General features: G+C 41.7%; 1 protein-coding gene across 3 annotated transcripts in view; it reads left to right on the top strand.

Moving 5' to 3' along the window:
* The window catches only part of gripap1 (GRIP1 associated protein 1), a 58847-nt gene that overhangs the window by 18836 nt on the left and 12015 nt on the right, over positions 1-27996 (top strand). For all 3 annotated transcript variants that reach the window (XM_058389410.1, XM_058389409.1, XM_058389411.1), the window contains 6 exons: positions 2426-2521; positions 4205-4261; positions 4846-4945; positions 10829-10962; positions 13899-14015; positions 15285-15378. In XM_058389410.1, coding sequence (XP_058245393.1) covers positions 2426-2521; positions 4205-4261; positions 4846-4945; positions 10829-10962; positions 13899-14015; positions 15285-15378 — 598 coding nt within the window. The remainder of the gene's footprint in view (positions 1-2425; positions 2522-4204; positions 4262-4845; positions 4946-10828; positions 10963-13898; positions 14016-15284; positions 15379-27996) is intronic.

The following is a 27996-nucleotide window of genomic DNA, read 5'->3' as shown; positions in this document are numbered from 1 at the left end:
TGTGTTTATATGTGCATGTCTCATGTTCAGTACTCTTTTTTAAACTCAAAGCTAAAAAAGAGGGAGAGCCTTGACCTACAGCACATAACGTTGTGAGTAAAGTTCTATATGGATGCCTACTTGTTTGAATCCTGTTAGAGATCAGGTATTCTTAAAAACCCACAAACTCCCCAGAGAACGGTTATGCAGAGCTTATATAACCTGTGTGTGCCTATTTAGTACGGCTTTGCTGTCAAAAGTTTTGTTCGCTTTGGACTTTTTCTGGTGAGGGTTAGGTGACGGAAGCATATAGGGGTCGATACCACATGACGTGTTTGGTGTTTTTGGGTTTTTTAACTTTCCATTAGGGATGAGTCTTTAAATTGGAGCTAGGTGGGATTCCTAAGGGATGGAGAGAAACACTGCCATCAGACTATTCTAATGACATTGACCTCTGATGGATGATGGATAAAACACAAGCGAGAGAGACGTTAAAGAAAGCAGGCTGAATGCACTTTATTCCGGACTAGATGATGCTTTCTATTTTTCAAAATTCTTCCTTTTCCGTTCTTACTCTAACTCTCACATTACTGTTAGGATTAAATGTAGAACGTCTGAACTCTCAACCCCCTAAACCCACCCCCCAAACTTCTGCCCACTCCGGGAGTTATTTGTGTTGTCCTTTAAAGCGAAATAAAAATGAAACAAACTCCTTTCACTGCGGCATAGTGCATTTCGTCATGATCGGCGCCGTGCAGAAGAGCATGTTCATTGCTGTGGGTTGCATGTCAGTATCCAAACCCACTCAGCTCTGCTCAGCTTAGAGCCTTCAGAGGTGTCAGCTCTCAGAGGCACTTTCATGCGATATCGACCTAGAAAATCCTCCCAAATGCTGCAGCAGACATGACCGGTCACTGTACATCTCTCAGAGCCAGAATCAACAATTTCACCCAAGCAACTAGGTTGTCCAAATGGTATGTGCTTAAATGAGGTAATATGATACCCAGATTTATTATTTTGTACATTTATTGCACTGATTATTTATTTATTTTTGTCCTTAGCAGTGTAGCTTAACTGCAGTCATAAAACCACAGTAATAAAATAGCCTGTAAATGGTGATATCCTGAAGCCGTATTTGCTGTAACCTCTAAGGACACTGTGAAAGTTTTTTTTTTTTTAATTTTAAATGCAGATGACCATAAGTCACACTGTGTCCTGAACCAGACCTGCAGGATATCATTTTATATATATGTTCCTTTTCTCCCACATTGCTAATCTGCTAATGTGGACTTTTCATCAGAAGAATTCAGCTATTTCTATCCGCACAGCCCACCCAGTCCCTTGTTGCTTGGTCAGTCCTTTGTCGTTTCAATACTGGACTGCTGCAACTCACTCCTGGAAGATCAGCCTCTGAGCAACTCATCCACCCCTTTTGCAACATCACCTCCACTGGCTTTCTGTAGCTGCACCACTTCAGATTGAAAACACTGATGCTTACCTACAAAGCCAAAGACTGACCAGCATCCACTGCACCATGCTCCCTTTGAGTTCATGACTTAGTAAACCTATCAGGATATATTTATTGATAGAGATTTCAAAGCACTTCTGTAACTTGCTCTGGCTAAAGGTACCCCGATAAGCCATACACAGATCAGGCATAACATTATGAGCAGTGAGAGGTGAAGTGAATAAGACTGATGATCTCCTCATCATGGCACCTGTTAGTGGGTGGGATATATTAGGCAGCAAGTGAACATTTTGTCCTCAAAGTCGATGTGTTAGAAGCAGGAACAACGGGCAGGAGTAAGGATTTGAGCGTGTTTGATGAATTGTGATGGCTAGACGACTGGATCAGAGCATCTCCAAAACTGTAGCTCTTTGTGGGGTGTTCCCGGTCTGCAGTGGTCAGTATCTGTCAAAAGTATCCTGTAAGTTGCAAGGTGTGGCCCATGGAGGATCTGATGCTAAGATCTTGGTGCCAGATACCACAGCACACCATCAGGGATCTCGTGGAGTCCATGACTCGCTGGGTCAGGGCTGTTTTGGCAGCAAAAAGACCAGAGGAGGGACCAACACAATATTAGGCAGGTGGTCATAATGTTATGCCTGATCAGTGTATAAGCTAAATGCCTTAAATGTAGAGAATATGGTTTGAGGCTGATGTTTAAGGCGAGTGTACATGTATTTAAAAAAATGAGACAAACGTCTATGAGTCTACCTCGAAACTGAAAAGAAGGAAAAATGGATCGGACACCAAACACGTCTAATCTGCATTTGGGATCATTTGACTTGTAACTTGTGTGTATGCTCTAACCGTGGAAATGTTTCATTACAGAAAACACATGTAGTAACCAGATTACACAAATCTGTTGTGTTCGAATTTAGTAAGCCAGAGGTGTTTGTTTACTCTTAGTGTTGATTTGTTTATGTTTATGGATGTGTGTAGGAGAAATCGAAAGAGATGGAGGCCGTGAAACAGCAGATCAGCACCATGGACAAGGAGAGAGAGGAGCTCAATAACACCATCGCTAAACTCAAACAGGTACTGGCAGTGAAATTGTTTAGATTTTATCCTATAGTGCTGTTGAATGCTGGATTCTGATTGGTCAGAAGATGTTTATTAATGTTCTTGGACAACAGAAATTTATGTTAATTCTACTGATAAAATTAAACTTTAGAGACTTTGGAGACCATATAAACAGGTTGAGAAAACGTGTGTTTCCAGTGTAAGAGTATCTTAGACTTAGTTCCTCCTGTCGTCCAGCTCATTTGGAGCGAGTGACCTCCGACAAGTTTGTTTTTTCACGGCATCTTCGACCTCATCGCGTGACATGAAAATGCTCGTAGGTCTTCTATGAAGGTCCGTCTTCATGTGGTTCGAGGGCGGCCTTGCTTCAGTCTTCCTCATGGTGGCTCCATGTGATGGCAGATTTCAGGAGCCTTGAATTCTCTGAAAGTCCTAGTATATAACAAGCAAATTGTAGCTGATGCTCGGTCACAATATCATTTAAGAGGACAGTTCAAAGGTGAATCTCTTCGTTGGTATGAAACTCGCAGGATTTGCTGCAGGCATCATTTAACCTCCTCACGATCCTCACTGCATTTAACATTCATGAGGTGAGGTCGTGGGGACGAAGTAGACAGATTTTTCCACGCTATGTTGACCAAATCGGTCAGAGCCGTTCCTATTAAGGTTGAGAGAGAGTGAGAGAATGACTCTTTATAGGTGCTGTAATGCAAGTGATAACAGGAAGTTGTTTTGTGGACACAGTTATGTTTACTTCCACACCATTAAGCATAACTGTAAATGTGTCCTCCTGTAATAGTTGGCAAATTGCTGTAATATAAGAAGAGTAAAACGTTTCAGGACATGCTTTTATAAGAAAATAATCAGGCTCGGGGTGTTAACAGTAAACCCTGCTTACGTTGACCGGCTGATTATTTTCCATAATAAAAGTGTTTTATTCCTTACATTTATATATTCATATACAATTATATTTAAGCTCCAAGGTCTTCTGTTTTTGTCCCGTTTGTTTCTTTTAATTCTTTTTATTCTTTTATAGATGTATTAATTTATTCCACTTTATTTTATTGGGCCTTCTGGTGGTCCAGCGACAGGATCCCGTGCTCTCATTGCCGAGGCCCGGTTTGATTCCCAGCCATGGAGCTGACCCAGCCACTGTGGAATTAACTCTCAGTGCCGGTCCCAAGCCCGGATAAAATGGTTGGGTTGCGTCAGGAAGGGTATCCGGTGTAAAACCTGTGACAAATCGAAACATGCTGACCAAATGATCCGCTGTGGCGACCCTGAACAGGGAGCAGCCGAAAGAAAAAGAACAATAACATTTTGTATTTTATTTTCATTGCTTTTTGAAATGAATGGGTTTCATTATATAAAAATATATAAAATATACCAAATATACCTGACCTGTGCTTTACTCTTATGGGTCAGATGGATGAAATGATGAATGTTTCACTGACATGATTTTAGTTCCTGGAACTTTAAATCAGTCGAGCGTGGATCTGTGTACAAACCTGAAGCCTCTTATAAAGAATGTGTTCCTTGATCCAATCCAAAATTAGGACTTTGTGTGTGTGTGAGACTTAAATCTGTTACCAAAATCTCTGGGGATTTAACATTTCAGCAGCAAAAGTGGTTTTCTGTTTAGCCATTACATGGTCAATTATGACTAACCTTTCTTCTGTGTGTGTGTGTGTTTTGCAGGAGATTAGAGACACTGTAGATGAACAGCGGATTCTGGAGAAGAAAGGCAGTTCAGCGGTAAGTGGCCGTCTCTCCATCTCTCCTACAATCTCTCTCTGTCTCACGAACATAAACACTCACTCTTACTCTCTCATGCCGGAGACAGGACAATAGGCGATGAGTCAGGTCTTTCCATCTCTCTGGATTCCCAGAAAGTGAATTAAAACACAGGTGATGGCCAGTTTGCCTTTTACTCTTCTCTAAACAGCAGACTAGCGGTCTAACTAATGAGATACAGTCGGTACTCATTACATCGCTATGCAGAGACTCCGGTTTTTAGCGTTAGTCTTGTGTTTTGGATTGCATTCTTATGAATGTGCATTTTATTCAAAGATGCCAATTTCTACTGGTTTTTATGATGGCATGCATTTTTTCCAAAGAATATATTTAAAAGAAAAGGGCCGTTAGCAAAGCTTTCGCATCGAAGTTCCGGCTCATTGAAGGACTCGTGACAGATGTAGCGCTGTACCTTCTGCTGCTTTAGCATTTGGAATATGTTCCTACACTAAATGCAAATGCGAATCTATTTTTAAATAATGAATGTTTGTATAACTCTCTCTCTCTCTCTCTCTCTCTCTCTCTCTCTCTCTTTCTCTTTACAGCTGAAAGACTTGAAGCGGCAGCTCCATCTGGAGCGCAAAAGAGCCGACAAGTTGCAGGAAAGGCTACAGGAAATCCTGACCAACTCCAAGACCAGGACAGGTAAGCTGTGCTACACAGCCTCCCGGATGAGAAAAGTCTCCACACTGCACTTTCAGCGTGATGTAACACTTAACCCATGTATTAGAGTTCAAACCAGGATCAATTCTCTACCACCGCAGGTATATTTCCACAGACAAAGTCTTTCCGAACCGCAGATTGATTTTATATGCCTACATGTGCATAATATATCGGTGTTACTTTACTTTTGTTTACTCAACAGTGATCAACAGTGATAAGTAACCCGAGTGTTTTCAGGTTAAACCCTTCATTCAAGGCCGTTGCTTGTACAAAGCTGTAGAATATCTTCTTTGTCCGTTGTACATCACATGAAGACTATAACAATTAACATGAAAGTGTAGTCCTGAAAGGTAACCTTCACCGTACTGCACTGACCCTGAAATGCTGATTCCACAATAAGGTCCACAAGGAAAGGTAAAAATCACATTATTTATATACAGTGGAACCTCGGCATATGAATTTAATTGGTTCTGGAGTTCTTAAGGTGAAAATCTGTATTGCGAAACGGATTTTCCCTTGAGAAATAATGTAAATGCAGATAATCCGTTCCAGCCACCCAAAAATATGACCAATACGAAGCGTATGTAGTCTATATGGCTGCTTACAAAGAACTGACCCCAAGCCAAGCATTCCATGTCAAGGGTCCTCACAGGAAGTCGTGCCACCAAGCTTGGGCTAAAAATAGTATAGACCACCCACACCACCAATCTGTCAACCAAAAAACGCCCGAAAAATCATCTAGCTTTTGAACGCATGCCGAAGACAATGTTGGTATCGTGGGTTCACTCTTTACAAACAGCTTTCACTGACTGAAAAAAATGTAATAAAATTCATAAACTCGCTCTGGTTGGCTTCGCTTGACCATAAGAAGTCTCACATGTACAGGCAAGCTCCCTGTCCTGCTCCTTCTCCTGTCTTCATTCCATAAATATTACATGGAAAGTTTTTCCGGTGTTGGAATGAATGCAGTCAGGGTTGGGTTGGGGTGGGGTAGGGAGGATGGGGGTGAAGGGGATGTGAGGGCAGGGCGAGTGGGCTTGGATAGTTGGCCATCCTCACTGATGTGCTGAGCTGCTTTAGGAAATGTCTTGTGCATGCAGCATTAAAGATTTAGTACAGGTAAGTGAATATGCAACACTGCACATAAATAAGACAGTGGAGGAAAACTGCCTCGCAACCTCTGCAGACAGATGCTGCAGATATTAAACGAAGCTCAGGTGTAGACGTGTGTGTGTGTGTGTGTGTGTGTGTGAGAGAGAGAGAGAGAGTTGAACGGTTTTAAATCTAGACTGAGAAAGCGTTAGAACACCAAACAGAAATGAAGTAATGATACTATTCCTGTAGCGGTTCATGTAATGCAGAGTTGCTCTCTTGTATTATAACATACTGTATAGCTTTAAGCTTTTCTGACTCAGTTATTACAAATTGTGAATATCACAGGATATTACAGTGAACTGCAGTCTCTGATCACATGACTCTCAAGTGAAATCGTTTTTAGAAATGATCCCAATTATCCCAGTGTGGCTTTAAACCAATTTGTCACTTATTTGCATATATAGTTAGTTTAGAACCTGTATAAATGTTTACTTTTGGGTTGTTTTCTGTTCCGTCTGCTTCAGTTTTGCCAGGAACGTCTGACGACAGAAATGCCGGTAGGTCTGGTTTGCCCTTGTACCTTGGGGCAAAGTGTGAAAGTGTGAATCTTCAAACTCTACTAGGCTTTGCTTAGAGGTGGCCTGAGATCTATACAGTCTTGTAGTTTTAGATCCCACTTAAATGAGATACCACTGTTGGCGCTTGGTCATCCTTTAGATAGTAGCTAATCATAGTAGAGCAAATGACAGAAGTACATCTCGAATTTGTCAAGTACCTACTCAAAGCGGCGCAGTCTGAGATTTCCGCCGAAGCGACTTCTAGTTCCTGAGCTACGACCAGGAAGAACAAATAAAGCACCTTCTCAACTCAGAAATTCAGCACATGTTGTTCCATCTATAACAGTGATTATACAGTTTGATAGATCGAACAGTTAACTGGCCAGCTTGTTGCTTAAAATAGATGGAATATGGAGGTGTTCATGGTTTTCTCTTCACTTTGTACCTCGAGGTCAGTTTGTAGCTCCGCCTTCCTACTTCTGAGGTCCAGGAGGTGTTGCAGGCCGTGTGTGGTTTTATGTTGTACAGCGTTGTATGGGTTGTGTTTATTTGAGGACTCGGATCAGATCCAGTTTTGATCCTCCGGTCCCGACGGACCTCTGGTTCTGCAGCAGTCTCCAGATTGCCCCAGGATACTGCAAGAAACTGCAGTTCGTCCACTGTCGGTGTCTTAAAACGATTAGTCCTTCAGGGGATATTCCTCTCCTCCTCGCCATCCCCTCAGCATCGTTATCAGGGAGGGGCAGGAGGTGTAAATATTTAATGGTACCCCCCATCTAGAAATTTGCCACAGCGTAGGCAGATTTGCTTTCTGTAGGATTTTGGTGAGGCCAGTGCTCTCCTCTTTTGAAGCATCCATTATTTAAATGGCTGTAAATGTTTAATGGTTGCTCTACAGAAAGTTTAGAATCAGACATTTTAAAGTAGGGGGAAAAATCAAAATGGTCTATGACTTTCCTTTTACACACACACACACACACACACACCTTAAAGGAAGTAACACTTAGTGCTTGCTTGACCAGACCATGACATTATATAATATTTTATTATTTATATATTAGTATTAGCCAGTCTGTCTGCAACACCATAGAGCTGTTAAATTCTCAAATCTGATTGGTCAGTCATTTGTGTGTTCCAGTAATGTTTCTATAGTAACAACTCATACACTGAACCTATTTAATACATAATGAGTGTATGGGAAGCAATAAATGGGTATTGTTATTAAACAAAGAATATCTGTTGCCATGGTGAAAGCTATAGTGGTAGCTCAAGTGGTTATGGCTCTGGTTCATTGACCGGAAGATCAGGGTTCAAGCCCCAGCACTGCCAGGCTGCCACCGTTGGACCCTTGAGCAAGGCCCACAACACACTTCCTTGCATGCCTTCCTTCCTTCCTTCTTCATTCTTCACTTTGTTTTCCTCCTCCTTCCTGTCTGTGTTTCTGGATGTTGGTTACATTTGGTTTTTGATCAGACGTGATTAGAAGTTTGATCAGACTTGCTTTTGAGTGGTTGATTTTTCCCTGGTCATGATCTTCCATGGGATATTTGAAGAAGGAATTTCTCTGTGCAGTAATGTATATGTGACAAATAAAGACAACTTAAGATGTTTGTTTAACATTTATGGAAGGAGTCTCCAGTATCGGTGCTTTGTAAAAGTCAGGAGTTTTTCCCCCACAGGGGAGTCTTCCTGACCCTTTCTGCCTTGGCTCTGATGATAATGAATCACAGCATTCTATAGTAGCTAAACTAAAATAAAATGGACTTGTCACGTAATTCAAGCTTGAACAAAGGACAGCGCCGAATCATCGCAGTATATAACGCTTAAGGATGGAGACTGCACCAGCACTTTGAGGGAAAAGGCTGTTGTGATGAAATTGTTCGCCGCGGGGAAAGTCTTCAGGACAGAGGACTTCACAGTTTATCAGTAACATGACAAGCTGCATTTTGTCTTATTGGCTTGAAGAGATGAATATGAGAGGCTGGTGAGGGACAGGAAGTTTATAACTTGAAGTCAAAGCTTGTTTCCTAAATGATCCGTAACATTAAATATAACAATAAAGTGTAACATTTCATTCTTTTATAAATGTAAGTGTGTGTGTGTGTGTGTGTGTGTGTGTGTGTGTGTGTGTGTGTGTGGGGCATGCAGCTGCTTGTGTAACTGATGAAAGCCGTTTGTCCAAAACATCCTGTTTCTCTGTTATCTTTGTGTACTTGCAAATTACTGCAAATTTTTTACAACCTCTACATTTATCACGAACGTACACTGCATTTGCACCTTGGCTTCTTTCTTTTATCTAACACACACACACACACACACACACACACACACACTGTTGAGCCTTCTGACTGCCGGGTATTTTATGTGATCAAATGCTTGGCAGTAGTTTGGTTGACGTAGCATTTAAGTACCTCGTTCACTTGCCAATTATTGTCTATAAAGTGCAACAGAGATCCTGTTTATGCTAATTCAGTAATGCAGATGTTTTAGCTTTATTTTTTTTATTAGCAAATGGATCGTTCCCGCCGTACGCCGTGTACCTCTGTAGTTTAACACTTGCACTGGCGTGACTTAGCTCAGCTGCATACTTTTGTGTAAAAAAAAAAACTGTTATTGAACAGAAGGTTTAAACACTTAAGGTAATTAAAGGAAGAAGTATGCGAATCTCTTGGCAATTATCTCGAGGCTTACTGACCCTATCTGTTAATCAGTCCAGTCTGTGGTCAGGAGCCACTTTTTTTGTGTAATACTGGAAATCTGTCTCAGAGGCCGGTCGGGTGATTTCACAACTGGAATAAAGTTAGGGCTTTGGGATGTGGTGGTTTTTTTTTTTATTTAATTAATTTATTTACTCTGTTCATTTTAGCAAAATGTAAAATTTGTGTTTCATTTGTCTAAAAATGTCACAAGCAAAATAAATAAATTGTTGCATGTGTCATTAGTGTTCTTAATGCTTGGATACACTTCCTGACTCTTTAATAACAGCAGCAGTCCTTCAGGGAAGAATTCCACCTTTAATGAGAATTTTTGTTAAAGGAAGAAATAACAAATGAGAATATCCTTTTGCCACAGTCACATCCTGCTTCTGATCTGTTTTATAATACCTGTAGAGTTACTGCTTACACCTTCCTTTCCTTTCCTTTCCTTTCCTTTCCTTTCCTTTCCTTTCCTTTCCTTTCCTCTCCTTTCCTCTCCTTTCCTTTCCTTTCCTTTCCTTTCCTTTCCTTTCCTTTCCTCTCCTTTCCCTTCCTCCCTTCTCTTCCTTCCTTCCTTCCTTCCCTCCCCTCCCTCCCTTCTTTTCCTTCTCTTCCTCCCTTCTCTTCCTTCCTTCTCTTCCTTCCTCATTTTTTTTGCATCTTTGTTTTCCTCCTCCTTCAGTCTGTATTTCTGGATGTTGGTTATATTTGGTTTTTGATCAGATTTGCTTTTGAGTGATCGATTTTTCCCTGGTCATGATCTTCCATGTGTGAAGCGTCTGATCAGTTGCTTCATGTCTTTTTTGTAGATGGCAGTGAAATCTGCTCTGCTCTGATCTTTCAGCTCTGTTAGCTTTGTTGCTGCTGTTGCTCTGAGCGGTCTCGGGGCTGCTCTGTGCTGCAGTGTGTTTGTATCTGTGTGGAGTTGAGCGTGGAAGTGCCGAGCGATCCGGCCGTGTTAGCCGTGTCGGCGCTGACCACCGTGTGAGAATGTGGTGGACATCCAGTCATGTTAAAAAGGTTTTTGAAGGAAGAAACCCGTCTGATTTGTGATGTTATAAGACTTTCCCAGGTGAATGTTTTCAATTCCTCGCTTGTTAAACATGCTTTGACGAGCCCTTGCTTAGATTTTTCTCAGTCTGAAGTCGACCACATGTAAACAAACTCTATTCTTTAGCCTTTAGAAATGATTTTGCAGTTCTTTTCGGGATTTTCAGCTTTGACAGCTTTTCTTCAGCGGCCCTGTGAAATCTTTATTGATCGCATATGATCACAATTCTGGATGAATATCAGGTAACACTAACTTTGTGGCTCCTTGCACAGCAGCGCAAACCAAAACCACACCTAAACCGATTAGAACCGAGTGCATCATGAGCTTATTATTATAGACGTTTACATAATTTCTCCATCAGCATTATGGTGTTTATCGGTTGCTTTCTTAAGCTAGAAGAGAGCATTGGCTCAATTAGTGTGAAAGGGGATGGATGTTTATGTGATGTGTGTGTTTTTGTTTGCAGGTCTGGAGGAGCTGGTGTTGTCCGAAATCAGTTCTCCGTGTCGGACGCAGCAGACCGGAGACAGCAGCAGCGTCTCTTCCTTCAGCTACAGAGAGATGATGAAGGAAGGAGCATCGGCGCCGGCCACCAATAAGGTATTTCTGAGATTGTGTTTGTCAGAGGGTTTTCAGAGGGACAGGACACACACACACACACACACACACCTGTCATGTTCAAAGACACACATCAGTCTTGCTCATTAGGGGTTAATACAAATACATGTAAATATAAGTCTGTTATTAATCTGCAACTTTTTGTACTAGGTTTCTTATGTTCTGTAAAGCAGCTCTGAGACCGTGTCCATTAATTAAAGTGCTATGCAAATAGACTGAACTGAATATCAAATCTATTTATTTATTTATTTTTTCATTAAGAGAATGTAGTTGTTCCCTGTTTGGTTTGTGAACACTATATCAGCAGCCCTCAGGGTAACGTTTTAATTACAGCAACTCAAATCACAGAACAGATCTGCTCTTCACAGCAGTTCTCCTGATTTACTTGTTTTTCTAACTTTTTCCTTTCATCCTTCCTTTTTTTCCTGTGTTTTCTTCCTTCTTTCCTTTCTGTTGTGATTTCATTCTATTCTTTTCTTTCGTTCTTTACTTATTTTCCTTCCTTGCATCGTTCTTTCCTTCCTTCCTTCTGTTCTTGTTTTCCTTCCTTCCTTCCCTCCCTCCTTCCTACCTTCCTACCTACCTATTGTGATTTTCTTTTTTCTGTTTATTTCTTCCTTCCTTTTTTCTATTGTGATTTCTTTGTATTCTTTTTGCCATTCTTTTCTGTTTCTTCTTCCCTGCTTCCTTCTTTTCTTGTTTTCCTTTCTTGCGTCCTTCTTTTCTTGTTTTCCTTTCTTTAATGTTTTTCCTCCTTGTATTCTTTCCTTCTTTGTTTTCCTTCCTTCTTTCCTTCTTTGTTTTCCTTCCTTCCTTCCCTCCCTCCCTCCCTCCCTCCCTCAAACTGTGGTTTTTTCCCCCAGTAGGTAGGCTTTGCTGGCTGTTACTCAAGAAAAGCAGCATCTTCTTCCATGAACGCTACATAAATTTCTCCTGAAAGAAAACTTTGTCATCTATCAAAGACGAGACATTTTTCTTTTGTAAAATAGTAACAGGTTTTTATTCATCCGTTTATTATTAGCTCCAGTTTATGTGGAGAGGTCACCTGTGTGAGCGGTCACTATAGAAACAATAACATTAGAACAAACTCCTTAGCAGAAGCCTGTGATTTGTCTCTCATCATCTGACCAATCGGAATCAAGATATCGCACAATATCATTTCCGAACAGATATAGTGCTGGCGTTTATTTTAAATGGCTAATACAGTAGATGACCCAACCAGTTGCGATATATACCTGTGGTGGAAAAAAGGCCACTGATAAACCGCTGAGGCTCTTTCTGACGACATGTATTGATTATTATGAGCGCTGATTTAAAGCGTACAAACTGCGTGTGGACACGATGCATTTTTCACATCCTTTCTGGAACAGGGGTGAGAAAGCAAACTCTAAAACACACACACACTAATCAGGTCTCGCATCCATCTCGCTCTGTTGCCATGGACAACTCTTTCTATTTGCAGCTCCCTGAGCTCATAGGCAGCTAATAATATCCTCCTGGATACTGTAGTAACTATAAATACTCCACTTTATAAATAAACTCTATCAGCAAGCATTTGATTAGACCGTAAATACAGCGTACGGCGTGTAGATCACATAAACCCCAGCGAAAGTTGTTAGCACTTTTATTTCCTTACTGCTCTTCTTTTACAAAACCAAACCAAAGTGGGAATAAAGCAGTCTTAATTTAAGCCGAATCGTCTTTGTCCTTCAGTAAAAGAAGCTTGTTTAATAAGCCGGAGAGAAGATAAGACTCAGGGGAAAAGAGCAAGGATCACAAGGGACGGCTCCGAGTCTCAGGGACAGACTGACCTTCCGGTTCCTGAAACCGGCCAGAAAGAATAGTAGCCACGAGCAGCACAAGCACAAAATTTCAGAAGTGTCTTCACCGAGAAGTGATTACAGCAGGGAGAATACCTGCTTCATGTTTATCGAACGCTTTCCCTCCTGAGCCCGTCGTGAGCAAGTCAGCCGCGCTGAACCCGTTCCAGCTCGGTTCGAGCCGCAGTCTGAAGATAAATGCAGGATTTTCCAGTCGTTTTAGCAGGACATCTGCGTTTCCCGGTGCCGTGTTTGCATACTGCGAAGTTTTCCACATGGACAGATGGATGGACAGATGGAAGGTGCTAAGTGGCCATGTACTCGAGTGTTTACGTTGTGCCTTGTTCCACATCTCAATTTCAGCGCTCCACGGGCTAAACCAGGGCGAGGACGAGGGGCGTTTAGGATTCCTTTAACTCCCACTGAATTAATAATAAACGTAGTGTATATTCATATATATCGATTTTCTATATATATTCCCTTAAATTCTATAGGTAAATTCTATATTTATTGTAAATTCTGTTTGTTCTGTTATGTCAAAAACGTATTATGTCGTAAAAGGAATCAGTAATCTTCTCTTTGTTTAATATAAATTTTTATTTTCCAGATATTAATTAACATTGCTACTATTTATATGATTATTATCACTCTAACGATAAAGACAGATTTTATGCCGCTCTTTCTCTCTTTTTTTAATTATGATGGGTGTACAGTCTGTTTATTTATTTTTTCCTAAGGCACTGCACTAGCGTAGGAGTTCATTAATAAAAACGGACAAATTTCTCCCTCAGTCCATCTGCCTCTGCTAAGATTCTTGAAAATATGGAGGGACTCTGACTCGGTGGAACAGAAGAAGTCAAGAAACCCGAACATGCACTGAAATATTTATAGCATATGGATTTCTAAGTCGTAAATTATAAATACCGAATAAAAATGTCGAGTGGTCAAGGCTTGGGGTCGCAGAAATTTCATAATGTCCATTTGTGAGTGCTTGGCCGAAATCTTCGCGAAACCCTGAAGTAATCTGAATTCCACAGCGAGCCGTGAACAGGGGAAGTGATCGTTGTTTTTGTCTTGTTTTTGTTTCTCTGCCTGTAGTCCAACACTAGCAGTCCTCAATCCCAAAGACCAGCCGATCTTTCCGACGACGAGGTCAACGAACTCTTCCAGAGGCTGGCCGAGGTGCAGCAGGAAAAATGGCTGCTGGAGGAGAAGGTATGACCTTTGACTCCTCCCCTGCATTCTGGCTGAGTATTGTATTGATTACTTTTCTATCCAGGGCAAAAATGTTATATCTAGAGTGTGAAGTGACTGAGATTAATCATGAGGGTAATGATGGCTACTGTATCAGAAGTGCCTAAGAGCACCACAGTTATGTGCCGGTTTTTAGGTTTTGGAAATTTTTCTGCGCTGAGCAGCCGATGGTTTGGGACGTCGATCAGCAGCGGCTCTCAGGCTCTACTAGGAATTAAACAAGAGCGATCGGAGCTTACTGAATTACTATACGATCTGGCATTGCTTAAAATCCAAACGTTCTGACATGCCACAGGACGTACAAATAAAAATCTCATTGACTTAAGTAGCTTTTCGGTTCATACAGTGGTTCGGTTCGTACACTATATTGCCAAAAGCTTTGGGACACCCCTTCAAATCAGTGAATTCAGCGGTTGGGGCTTGACCCCTTAGTTCCAGTGAAAGGAACTCTTAATGCTTCACCATACCGAGACATTATGGATAATTTCATGCTCCCGACTTTGTGGGAACAGTTTGGGGATGACCCCTTCCTGTTCCAACATGACTGCACACCAGTGCACAAAGCAAGGTCCATAAAGACATGGATGAGCGAGCTTGGTGTGGAGGAACTTGACTGTCCTGTCCTCAACGCGATAGAACACCTTTGGGATGAGCCTGTGAGCCAGGCCTTCTCATCCAACATCAGTGCCTGACCTCACAAATGCACTTCTAGGGGAATGGGCAAAAATTCCCATAAGCACTCTCCTAAACCTTGTGGAAAGCTTTTCCATATTACATTAATGTGCATGTAAAGGTAGACGTCCCAAAACTTTTGGCAGTATAGTGCTCGGAAATATAAGCTCAGAATGTAGCACTGATATTTGGGGACCATAATGCTTTTGGTGTAAAAACGAACATTGCAATACGTTAAAAGTACATAATACTAAACCGACAAACCCATGCACTTATTGTTGAGATACAGGCTTTAAAGCATCAAGTCAAAGTCCTGTTTTAGGTTGGATGTAATATCTGAGATTAGACACACCCTTTGGACTGCATCTTTGGGTCACTAATCAATATCGGTTAAAACCCCGTGACTTTAGCATGCAATTTATTTTTTCTATGAAAGCCATAAACCTCATGATGTTTTTCTTTTAACCTGCCACATCCATTTAGTTTAAACCGTTTGTCATGTCTCCTGGTGCGTCCAGGGACCCGTATAGACCATGTGCTGTTTGTTTTTGCGTCAAGGTGAAACACTTGGAGGTCAGCTGCTCCTCTATGGCCGATGACATCTGCAAGAAGAGTGCCATCATAGAGACTTACGTCATGGACAGCAGGCGAGGTAAGAGGCTCAGCAGCTCTCAGTTTGTGTTTTTTGGCCCCGGGCTTATTTGCTTTGTCCTGAGCCGTAACACTGCCGTGTTTGCAGTTTTGGTCAGCTGTTAGTCATGCCTCAATTCCTTTTTTTAATTATTACTTATCATGAGAACAACCGGTGGCCAGTGGGGCATGAAATAAAAAGCTGTCATTATGTTACACAGTCTATGTAATCTTATATTGGCTTCTGTAACTAGGTATTTCTTAAATGATCTACAGTTTCCTCTGACACTTGATGCTTCTTCATTTTAGTCCTGCTTGAAGTAGTTCGGATGTGTTTTAATTAGGGATGCTTCGTTACTGATACAGGTATCAATTTTGATCTGATACATTTCTCATTTACTTGGATAACATGCTCTCATCATACAGTACCTTGAGATATTGCACAAGATATACACCGATCAGGTATAACATTATGACCAGGTGAAGTGAATAACTCTGATGATCTCCTCATCATGGCACCTGTTAGTGGGTGGGATATATTAGGCAGCAAGTGAACATTTTGTCCTCAAAGTTGATGTTAGAAGCAGGAAAAATGGGCAGGAGTAAGGATTTGAGCGAGTTTGACGAAGGACCAAATTGTGATGGCTAGACCACTGGATCAGAGCATCTCCAAAACTGCAGCTCTTGTGGGGTGTTCCCGGTCTGCAGTGGTCAGTATCTATCCAAAGTGGGCAAAGGAAGGAACAGGGGTGAACCGGAGACAGGGTCATGGGAGGCCAAGGCTCAGTGATGCACGTGGGGGACGAAGGCTGGCCCGTGTGATCCGATCCAACAGACGAGCTACTGTTGCTCAAATTGCTGAAGAAGTTAATGCTGGTTCTGATAGAAAGGTGTCAGAATACACAGTGCATGACGGGTCAGGGCTGTTTTAGCAGCAAATGGAGGACCAACACAATATTAGGCAGGTGGTCATAATGTTATGCCTGGTCAGTGTATGTTGCACGGTAATTAAACAGATACCGTGAAGTGACAAAGGAAGAGCTACAGCATCTTGCTACAAAATAAGAAACCTGATGAAATATCATCTTTTTCGTACACATCAGTGTTTGTAAGCGTGGAGCAGTGAAGCGATCATGCTAATGAGAACACTTTGGGCTTAGATAAAACACCTAACCTAAATAAAATGTTCCAGACATCCCCGATTTGCGTAACACTAAGCAGCACTATCAGTATTTGCGAGTACCACAAAAACATACGCCAGCTCAGTCTGCTGCTCTGTATCTCTAATTTTTATTGACCTTTTGCAGACACCATCTACATTTGGGCTGTGCTCCAACTTCTGTAAATTTACACTCCATGTAAGCAGCTAGTATAAATAGTCAGTTGTCTTTCGGTGCTCTTTGAACTCATCCTGGTTCTTCTTCCTCGTCTGATTTCTATATAAATGTTTTGCAGTCGTTATTTATAATTCTGCTTTTTTTTTTTTTTTTTTCGGTATGGCCCTGCATTATTCATGGATCTGATTCGACGCAGTAGTCTGGAAAATGAAAAATGGAGAAGAGAAGGAGTGATCAGTCTGTGGTCTAAGCTGCAGGGTCTTTTGAAGATGTTCCGCGATGATTTTTTTTCTTTCTTTCTAAAGTTGCTATTTAACCCTTGTGTTCGGTTTGCTGCTTGGTAATAGAGCTGCCGTTTATATCGGGTTAGGTAGGTGAGACAGGTGAGACAGATGCACACATGTAATCAGGTATGAGCGCAAATTATACATGGAGGAAATTGGTGTCAAGTGATATGGCACTACGTTCTCTCTCATCTATTTCATTCTTGGATCAAAATAAATCAAACGTTATATGTGTAATAGAAATATGGAGGTGTGCATGTACCTAAAGGGCAATTTTGGAGAGAGAGAGAGAGAGAGAGAGAGAATCAGCCAAGCACATAAAGTTTGAGAACAAATGACTCCACTTGAAGCGAAAAATATATAAAAATGACTCCCTTTGACCTGAACAGTACTCAGTGGTTAAAGATCCCCCCCTGTAGCGTCTTTGCACTTTGCTCAGATTAGCATCAGCTCTTGCCCTTCTGTGTTATCTGTCTGCCTTGATGCCCTTTTCTCCCAGGCCAAATGAACATTACTGTAATGAAAATCGACTTCAAGGATGAATGTTGCGTTCTCTCCTTTCTCTCTCTCTCTCTCTCTCTCTCTCTCTTTTTTGGTCACTTCTGTGCTGATTAGAAAACCACCATACTGAGAGGGTGCAGATGCTCAGATTAAGTGTGTGCTGGTGAGTTAATGTACTAAATCAGTGCCTGATTGAAAATAATCAGCTCTAACAGCTGTCGGACGGGAAAACCGAAGACGGTGTTGCCGAAGTAGTATCCGGTCAGGTAGGTTGATGGATTCATAGAGAGATTGATGCCCCGTTAGTGTAGCGGCCCTGCTGGGACGTCTCGCCTTATTTGCTTTCAGCCTCGCTTCATACACAATTACACGACCAGGCTTACGGTCCAATCCGGAAACACGTTAACATTTAATTACTCCAATTCCCATGAGACCCACTCATTTAGTTGTAAACTCAGGATTTTTTCCCAGGGTCAGAAACCCCTTACGAAAGGACGAGGAAGTCTCGGTGTATGCTGGAAAATTGCTGCGAACACTTCATCGCATGCTGTACGTCTACGTCATCGCACCACCCCACTGCTTGTTGATGATTTTCCTATAACGCCGTGCTCCTAAGTGTTTTATTCTGCACATATTCACAGTACTTAAGAAAGTAATCAGAGCGCACAGTATGTGTCGTGATAATTAACTTTGGGAGCAAAAACAGTGTAGCCTTGATATAACAACCTTATTCCATATTTTATTTTTCTACCAAAAGAAAAGGTATTACTATATAAAGGATTGGGGAAAAAAATTAAACGGTAGGTACAAAAATAGATTTTTAACATCTAATCAGGTCGCAACAGTGGATTTATAAAAGCAGAAAAATCCAGTTCTTTGTGGAGTAGTCCATGTATCTTATTTTCCTCACTAGGAAAACTGATGGAGATTTTCTTTTCCATTTATCTAGCAATCCTCCCGAAGCATTCAGGTGAATTTTTGGTAAACAGTCCCAAAAGCAATGGCTTGAAACCCCCTCTGACACGGAATGACCCAGTTTTTCGATCTGGAACCGGGCAGAGAGACTCATAATTCATCACTGGAGTCTGTTTACGACAGTGTGACTTGCTTGTGCGTGAGTAGGCACTCAAGCTCAATAATATCACCTGGCCTCTAGTCACGGAGTCCGGGCTGCACTGCACGCAAAGGGGTAGCTCTTAAAAAGCATCGCATCCTCTTCTACACCTCCGAACAGTTCAGGAGCCTCTGCTTCACCGCAGCAGGAGCTTTTCAGCGAGCAGATGCAGGCGGAGGGGTTGTCTTATACACATGATCAGCTGAGAGGAAAGTGTTTGAGATGCTGTCAAGGAGTTTCTTTTTTGCAGACGGCTGCTTTAATCAGCCGTGCGTTACGTGTAGCGGTATCTGTAAAGGTTTAAACTGATGATTATACAGAGTTGTACATGTATATTCCAAGAAAAGGAAAATGCATAGGAATATTCAGATCCGGGATATTTGTATATGTAATGGTTGGTGGTGCTTTCTTTTAGACAAGTCGGTCATTAATGGGACGATCTTGTTCGATGTAGCGGTGAATACAATGAGGCGAAAAACAAAAATTTGCAGTGGATGTGGTCACTTAGTGGTTGGGCGGAAGGTTGTGAGTTTGAATCCCAGGTCCGCCAAACTACCACTGCTGGGCCTGTGAGCAAGGACTTTAACCTTCAGTGCTGAGACGTATGAAATGAGATAAAAATGTAAGTCGCTCTGGATAAGGGCGTCTGACAAATGCTAGAAATGTAAATGTAAAATATTTTGTCGGTTTAACAACCAGGGAATTTGGTGCCTTTGTTTGTTTCGCTTATTGGGTGCTTTTAAGAATTAGCCAATCATGTGGCAGCAGAACAACACATTAAATCATGAAGACACAGCTCAGGAGCTTCAGTTCACACCAAACATCAGAACAGAGGAAGAAAAAAATAAATCTGATACCATGTCCACACTGACTGGTCTGAATATTTCGGAAATTGGGGATATACAGTACAGCATTCGTTTCTTCACATATCCCAGGTTGTTAGGAAGTTGAGGGCAGAGCACAGGGTCAGCCATGAAAGAGAGCCCCTGGAGCAGAGAGGGTTAAGGGATTGCTCAAGGGGCCAACAGTGCTGGGGCTCGAACCCCTGACCATCTGATTAACTACAAAATCAGCCATTGGGCAGCACTTCTTCAAATGGAAACACCTTGTTGATGAGAAAGTTCAGAGGAGAATTTGACTAATTTGAGAGAACCACGCTTTACAACCAACATGCTGACCCTTGGAAGTAGCTGAAGACCACACCAGGTTCGGAACCGGTCAGCCAGGGACTGCCTGTTTTTCTCAGCAAACACATCAGAGCAGGAAGCACACTGGGATTTGAGCTTTTGCATTTTTCCTCCTTGTCTTCTAACCTTTAACTCCTGCCTGTTCTTGATTTATTTATTTGTTTATTTATTTTTTGCCTTGTTTCATATATCATACACTAAGCTCTTTCCGTTCCACAGCAGTAACCAGAAGTTTCTGTTTAGTGTTTTACTTTATTCGAAGTCGTACTTTTTCTCTACCCTACAGTGCGATACAAGAATTTCAGTACTATCTGAGTGTTTAATTCTGTTTAATATGCTTAATTAAGCATTCCCTTTTCCCAGCAACTTGCTTGAATACCTCTATAATAAATAAATAAATAAATAAATCCTAATAAATAAGTAGTTACACCAGCACAAAGTTACTGGGAAATATTCCAGGAAAGTTCTTTGTGTGAATCTCAGCACATGGACCCTGACTAACCTTCTTGGACCCTTAGTGTTGTGTCGATACTCATTTCCCATGTAGATTCAGTCCTCTCTCTCTCTCTCTCTCTCTCTCTCTCTCTCTCACACACACACACACTCACACACAGCCTCTTTGATGAGGTATGCTCTCACCTTTTGCCCTATAAGAACCTTTTCCAGATCGCGGAGATTATAGTCATTACTCCAGGCGCCCCGTCTCCATTAGCCTGCTAGAAAATGGGTTAATTTTGTGTCCGCAGTAGAGAGGGAAGATGACGTGACTTCATCCTCCCCTCCCCATGTGCTTTCCTCCTGTTTTAATTTCATGACTGACTGATTTAACATTTAATGCCAGACTAGGTTTCATTAAGGCCAGTGTCTTCTAATTGTAAATATTGTGTTATAAAAGTTGAAGGTCTCTGATCCTTTGAGGTTGCAGGACTACTCACATAACCATATAGTGCTCTTCCTCAGTCTTCATTTATCCGAGTTAGGCGTTTGAACAATCAGCACCTTTTAAGGGCTGGTCTTTGTGTGTGTGTGTGTGTGTTTGAACTAAATATTTTTTTTCCCCCCTCAGTTTCCACACACAATGTTTTATTTTGTCTATTACATTGTGGCGTTGATCTTGAGACCAAAAGAAGACCTCGTAATTGATTTTGTTCTTCGCACCGCTCGAGGGCTTTGGTCCAGAGTTTACTTTGTAAGCTTCATTTGTTTTGACTGGCCCGGGATCCGACAGTGAACTGGATCACCCCGATAAGCCGGCTATTCAATACAGAGCTAATCCGTTCTGTTGGAGGTCAGTGGCACATTTCTGCCTTGAAATATTTGCTAATCATAATTCCCATGCACAGAGCAAAAAGGGTTTCTTTTACGGCATACAGATGATATAATTCAGGAGTTTTTTAACCCATTTTCCTGTTCCAAATCCTTCCTCATGGATGATTAACGTAATACCGGTTCTGCGCAGCTGATTCTCTTCAACTTGTTTTGCCCAGGAACTGCTCTGTAATAATGTTTAACAGTAATCTTTATGGTTGTATTGTAACAGCTGCTTTGTTCAGAAGCAAGACTTTTCTGATAAAAATCAAGCTTGTTGCGCTCTAAGCTCGGGGCTATCAAGATGACAGCCGGTGAAGTGTAGGAGGAGGAAAGCAAAGGTTTTATAAGATGTCAGTTCCCTTATTAAGAGCATATTATTTTTTAAAACATTTTCACTGACACTCATAAAGCAGTGCTATTAATACATGGTACATCGTACACTGACTGATTAAATGTCAAATTCATGCTATCACCCCTCGTACCACCGTCTGGCTTCCGCCCCAGATGCATGAGCGCATCACACTTCAATATAACGATACAGTGATTTTATTTAGTTTCTTGTTTCCTGAAAATAATCTCTCACTACACCACACACTCTGTTTTTACTGTGAAGGAAGTCTCCAGAAGGAAGCTTGTTGGCCCGGTCCAGGAAAGCAACAAGACTCGTGAAAACATACCACTGCTTTTAAAACCTGGGAAGAGATCCAAGGTGGGGAACCAAACGGAGAGCAAAAAAAGGAACTACTGAAGGAAAGAAAAAGAGGGGCGGGGTCTGCAGAAGCCGAAGACGCCATCACACGGGATAAGGGCTGACATGAGTAGCGATGTAAATGATTCAGCATGTAGACATGCCTGAGCGAACCCAACACTCAGCCTCAATAATGCAGCACAGGGAAAGCGTGTGCTGCTCTTCTCTCTGCATCTCTGACGGAGGGAAAACATCCAAACCCGAACACTTTCTTCTTTCGATGGTCAGGATCAGGCAATCCTGTTCTGCTGAAGATCACGATCAAGAGGGAGGGTCTGATATCTGCGAAGTTTTATGTGTTGCTGAACATGGATGATTCTGTGATCACGGTGCCATTTGTTAATAAGGTTTCTTCGCTAAGAGGTGCTGAATAACAGCATTGGGGTTTTTCACAGTGATGGATGACTCCTGGTAAAGGTTAAGATATTAAATGGTTTCACATAAGATTTTTGATGATTATATTTCAAGGTAAAGTGCTGAAGTGTTGTGAAGGACACTTGTGTTGTTTTTTATATATATATATATATATATATATATACATAATTGGAAATGGGAAACAAATGGCAGCCCAATCACAGAAGAGTTGCCTCATGGTACCAAGGATGCTGAAAGGGATAAAATGACGCAAAATACCAGCTTGAGGTTTTGCCTTTAATGGTGTTTCATTGCTTCAAAGGCATGTTTCACCATAAAACAGGGAACGTACCAATCCCACTTTCCGGTCAGACATCAGCAAACCATCACCATCCCCGTGAGCCAAGCATTAGTGCAAAACATCCTAGGGATTGTGTGTTTCAGTGCAAGTCAGGTTTGTTTCACGTCAGAAAACGTCCTGTGATCCAGGCCAATAGGAGCTCGGACTGATGGTTAGGTTTAGGGTTGGTACATTTCCTACTTAGCTATAAGCTGTTTGGGTCTTTTAGCATCAACACAAAGGCTTCCCATAATCGTAACTCATTGCTGAAGCCTAGTTTAAGCACAGCTTTTGTTTAATGTTCGTAATGTGATTTATTTGGCAGGTGAATATTGCATCTGATGATGGATGTGAAGTCAGAGCTGTTACCGGAGATAGCTTTTTGGATTGAAACGCTGTTATATAAAAGAGCATGGGATAAGAGAAAGCTTCAATCAGCAATTATTCAGAGCGACAATAATCAATTCTTCCTTAGCAAAGATAATCGATACGTCTGAACTTGATGTGCTTATAACTTCAGGTATTGGGATTTCTGTCTCTGGTACATGCTTCATTTCACCTAGACTGGAGAACCACATTCTTCAGTTTACAGTAATCAAAATGTAGATTTGTAGCACATCGATTTTTAGTTTGTGAAAAAAAAACCTGCGTAATTTAAGATGGCTGTGTCTGCAAATGTGTGGGACAAAAGGGTCAGAGCTAATCTCGCATTAAGGTTCCGAGACTGTGTGTGTGTGTGTGAGAGACAAGCACTTTCTCTCTAAGTGCTCTTCCTTGCAGGAGGAGTCAGACAGAGCTCTCAAGCGAACACAAGCCTTGCTGCAGTCTGCAGGTCCTCCACCCCACCCACTGTGTGTCCTGTTGTGGACATTTATTGGTGCATGAAGTAACCTAACTTCACATATCTCAGAGGATTGACTCGAAGTTGCTTCAAATCACTTCTGATCAAATTGTCATCTGGTTTCTGCATCTTACCTCACAGCAAAGAGAGAAGCATAAACTAATCCTAATGGGTTTCTCCAGCTTGAGGTTTGGTGAGGAAAAACAGATCCGAATCTAGACTTTCTTGTTAGAAAGTAGTGTTTTGATACAGGGCTATCATCAGAGAGACTTACTGCAGAGGGAAAAAAAAAGATCATGTAATTCATCACACTATGTTTCAGGTTCATGACAGCAGATGACACATAGCAGCAAGCAGGCAGGAGCCTCGTTGCAGAGATAAAAGAGCCTGTTTGCCTCCCACTCCTTTTTCCATTTAACCTGTCTCGCTCCAGTGGGAGTTGGCTGCAGGGCTGCAGTTAGTGTGGAGGCAGCAGGTGCCCCAGTGAGTCAGGGGAGACATCCTGCTGGAAAACCTTCACAGGTGTCCGAATGGAGCTTCTGAAGCACTTACAGTGGTGTTCCAAATCAGATTTTGGCTACTTCTGGACCTTTTTTTTGGTCTGTATTTGCACAAAACCAAAGGTCATCTCAAACCATTATCAACGCTCTCTTCTCCTGTCCTGTTCTCCGGTCAGCTCTGTGGCCGGGGATGCCCTTCACGGCTAACCGAGAACCCCCTCGATGATCTAAGCGTCTCCCCCCTTCATCAGACTTCTCCGGTTAACGTTCTCCTCTCGGGCATCAGGCTGAAGTGGTCCTGGCTCTGCTCCACGCTCTGAAAACCATCCCAGCAGCATTTTCCACCCATTAGAGCAAGGAGTCCTCTCTGTAATTCTGCTTTGTGGATTCATCAAAGCATCTCAGTAGAGCTCTGCCTCTATGCCGCAGCAAATTAGAATTAATGTTGCTGATCAATATGGAAGAAATACTAGTTACAGGCAGCTCTGGCATTTTCCCATCAATGCGGTCATTAACACAGGCTAGCAATCGTTTCCTTGGTTGGATGTTGAAGGATATTTCGGGCCTCGTAACCCATAGTTCAAGTGTATTCAATGTGGTGATTCTTTCATCTTCGGCTTTAATTAAAAACCATACGTCAGTGTTCTTGTCTATTGGCAGTTTCAAGGTATAGGGACATGTGTCTTTAATTTATCCAATAATGAATCAACTTACTTTGTACATTTATTCAGTGGCAGAAATGACCATCGTTCATCATGAAACATCATTCTCAGCCATCACTACAGACAAAAAAAAAGATTTTTGATTCCCGAGACAGGAAATAAAACTTTTGCGAATGTGTCCGCACTTCCGGGTTTTATTGATGTCTTTTTGATGCAATAAAGCATGTAGTGTAAGTGCAGACACAGCGACAACGTCTTTATTAAAACTGACTGGCTTCAGTCCAGGAAATCATCATGACACCGTCTGAAGTTGTTATATACTGAGATTCGATTCAATAAAACTGTGACTGAACAAATAGAGCTCCTCTAAATTGTAATAAATCACAACAAAGCCTGGCATGTGAGAGCGTCTCATTTTCATCTTCTAGGCTATTTATAAAATCCCTGATGCTGTGTTATCTATACTTAGATTTTATGACACGGAATCTGTGTCCACACTCCTCAGATATTTTACCCCCTCTGTCAGTAGTCTCATAGAGCGGAGTAATCCCTTCCCATTCCAGAGTGTGAGAGAGAATTGTTTGGTGTTTGGTCACCTTTTTTTTTTTTTTTTTTACCCAAGTGAAAAATCTTGTGTGGTAGAGGTGTGCATCAGAACAATATCATTTTTTTATTCGGTTGTGGGTAGGAGTGGGCGCTTTTTACTCTCATGTAGAGGGGAGTGAGGGTTTTTTATTTTTGTGTGGGCAGGAGTGGGTGGTTTATACTCTTGTGGGCAGGAGTGGGAGGTTTTTAGTCTCGTGGATGGGAGTGCATGGTTTTTACATTCAGGGGCAGTTTTTAACCCTCATATGCAGCATTAGGCAGTTTTTACTCTCTTGTTGGAGGAAGTGGGCGGTTATTACTCGTTGGTAGGAGTGGACAGATTTTATTCATGTTGGTGGGACTGGGCGGGTTTTACTCGTGTTTGTGGGAGTGGACAGATTTTACTCATGTTGGAGAGACTGGGTGGTTTTTTCTTATGTTGGTGGAACTGGGCAGTTTTTACTCATGTTGGAGAGACTGGGTGGTTTTTTCTTATGTTGGTGGAACTGGGCAGTTTTTACTCATGTTGGAGAGACTGGGCAGTTTTTACTCATGTTGGAGAGACTGGGTGGTTTTTTCTTATGTTGGTGGAACTGGGCAGTTTTTACTCATGTTGGAGAGACTGGGCAGTTTTTACTCATGTTGGAGAGACTGGGCAGTTTTTACTCATGTTGGAGAGACTGGGTGGTTTTTTCTTATGTTGGTGGAACTGGGCAGTTTTTACTCATGTTGGAGAGACTGGGCAGTTTTTACTCATGTTGGAGAGACTGGGTGGTTTTTTCTTATGTTGGTGGAACTGGGCAGTTTTTACTCATGTTGGAGAGACTGGGTGGTTTTTACTCATGTTGGAGAGACTGGGTGGTTTTTACTCATGTTGGAGAGACTGGGCGGTTTTTACTCATGTTGGAGAGACTGGGCAGTTTTTACTCATGTTGGAGAGACTGGGCAGTTTTTACTCATGTTGGAGAGACTGGGTGGTTTTTACTCATGTTGGTGAGACTGGGCAGTTTTTACTCATGTTGGTGAGACTGGGCGGTTTTTACTCGTTGCTCTGACTGGGCGGTTTTTACTCATGTTGGAGAGACTGGGCAGTTTTTACTCATGTTGGTGAGACTGGGCGGTTTTTACTCGTTGCTCTGACTGGGCAGTTTTTACTCATGTTGGTGAGACTGGGCGGTTTTTACTCGTTGCTCTGACTGGGCGGTTTTTACTCATGTTGGAGGGATTAAGTGGTTTATACTCATGTAGGTCAGCAAGGATGATCAGATATAAAGCTTAGGGAACTAAGAAAGACCTCATTGATTAACATAGTGGAGGGAGTGTGATTGAGAAAAAAAAAAAAACAGTCATTAAATGTAACTTCCAACATGTAGCTTCCACATAATCAAAGACAAAAACTCCTCCACACTGGGGTTAATGTCTCGAATAACAATGATTTTCCCTTACTACAGCTACTGTGGCCCTAATTCAGATTCACAATTACGAGAGAGTACCAATACATCCTCAAGCTTCCATGCAAGTCTGATACACATCTGTGTGGAATTATATCCATTTGAGCACAAAAACAGCACTCAAATGAGCACAAAAACAGCACTCAAATGGGCATGAGATTGTGAAAAATTGCCCACGGGAAGCGATGCATTTGTGGCTTTTTAGTGCTGTGTGTCATAGAGAAGCAGCACAACAAGAGATCCAGCTTGACTCTGAGTATACGCTGCATTAGCAATTAGTAATGATTTGATGATCGCGTTTCCTTTTCACATATGCCATTTTGCGCATCAAACAGGAAACTGACTGCATCCGTTTTATTGTTATTGTTAATGCTTCTCATTTATACTGCTAGGTGACTGACCTAGTACACTTGACGTACATGTTCTTCATCAGACAGCAGTGTATCACGTCCTCCTGGGCATGCTGTCATTTTGTGTATTTGTATCTGAATTAACTGTAGCAAAAGATTATTTGTTTGCTGATATCAACTTCTCGCAGAACCTGGGATCCTTTACTCACACAGATACACTATATTGCCAAAAGTTTTGGGACGTCTGCCTTTACATGCACATCAATGTAATATGGAGTTGGCCCGTCCTTTGCAGCTGTATCAGCTTCAACTCAGGCTTTTCACAAGGTTTAGGAGTGTGTTTATGGGAATTTTTGACCATTCCTCTAGAATTGCATTTGTGAGGTCAGGCACTGATGTTGGACGAGAAGGCCTGGCTCACAGTTTCCACTCTAATTCATCCCCAGAGTGTTCTATCAGGTTCAGGTCAGGACTCTGTAAAGGCCAGTCAGGTTCCTCCAACACCAAACTCACTCATCCATGTCTTTATGGACCTTGCTTTGTACACTGGTGTACAGTCATGTTGGAACAGGAAGGGGCCATCCCCAAACTGTTCCCACAAAGTTGGGAGCATATAATTGTCCAAAATGTCTTGGTATGCTGAAGCATTAAGAGTTCCTTTCACCGGACTTAAGGGAAGGGGTGTTCCAAAACTTTTGGCAATATAGTGTATGAATAGCTACTAGTCTTTGTTGCTCTAAATGTTATAGTAATATAATAGGGTGAGGGTTTGTATATGATTTGTATCTTATTGTATTATTGTATCTGTATTTTTGCCAAGTGATTTAAGTAATATTAGCTGTGGGTATATCACTTCTAGCATGTTTTACAAAATAACCAACAAAAAGCTTTATGTTCTGGAATATACAGTGATCGACATTAGAGAACAGCATCCATTGTAGCCCAAAAGAAGAACAAAATATTTGAGGGTTATAGTCATCACAAATGAGTAGGAAGTGTAGAGGCCCTTGTTTTAAATGACATCACCAGTTTCTGTGTGATCTTTGTTCATTCTTCTTCCTGTCTCTTCCACAGT

Source organism: Hemibagrus wyckioides, linkage group LG05, assembly GCF_019097595.1.
Source record: "Hemibagrus wyckioides isolate EC202008001 linkage group LG05, SWU_Hwy_1.0, whole genome shotgun sequence".
In the NCBI taxonomy this organism is placed as follows: domain Eukaryota; kingdom Metazoa; phylum Chordata; class Actinopteri; order Siluriformes; family Bagridae; genus Hemibagrus; species Hemibagrus wyckioides.
Note: the sequence above shows the minus strand (reverse complement) of the source record. Positions and strands in the feature narration are given on the sequence as shown.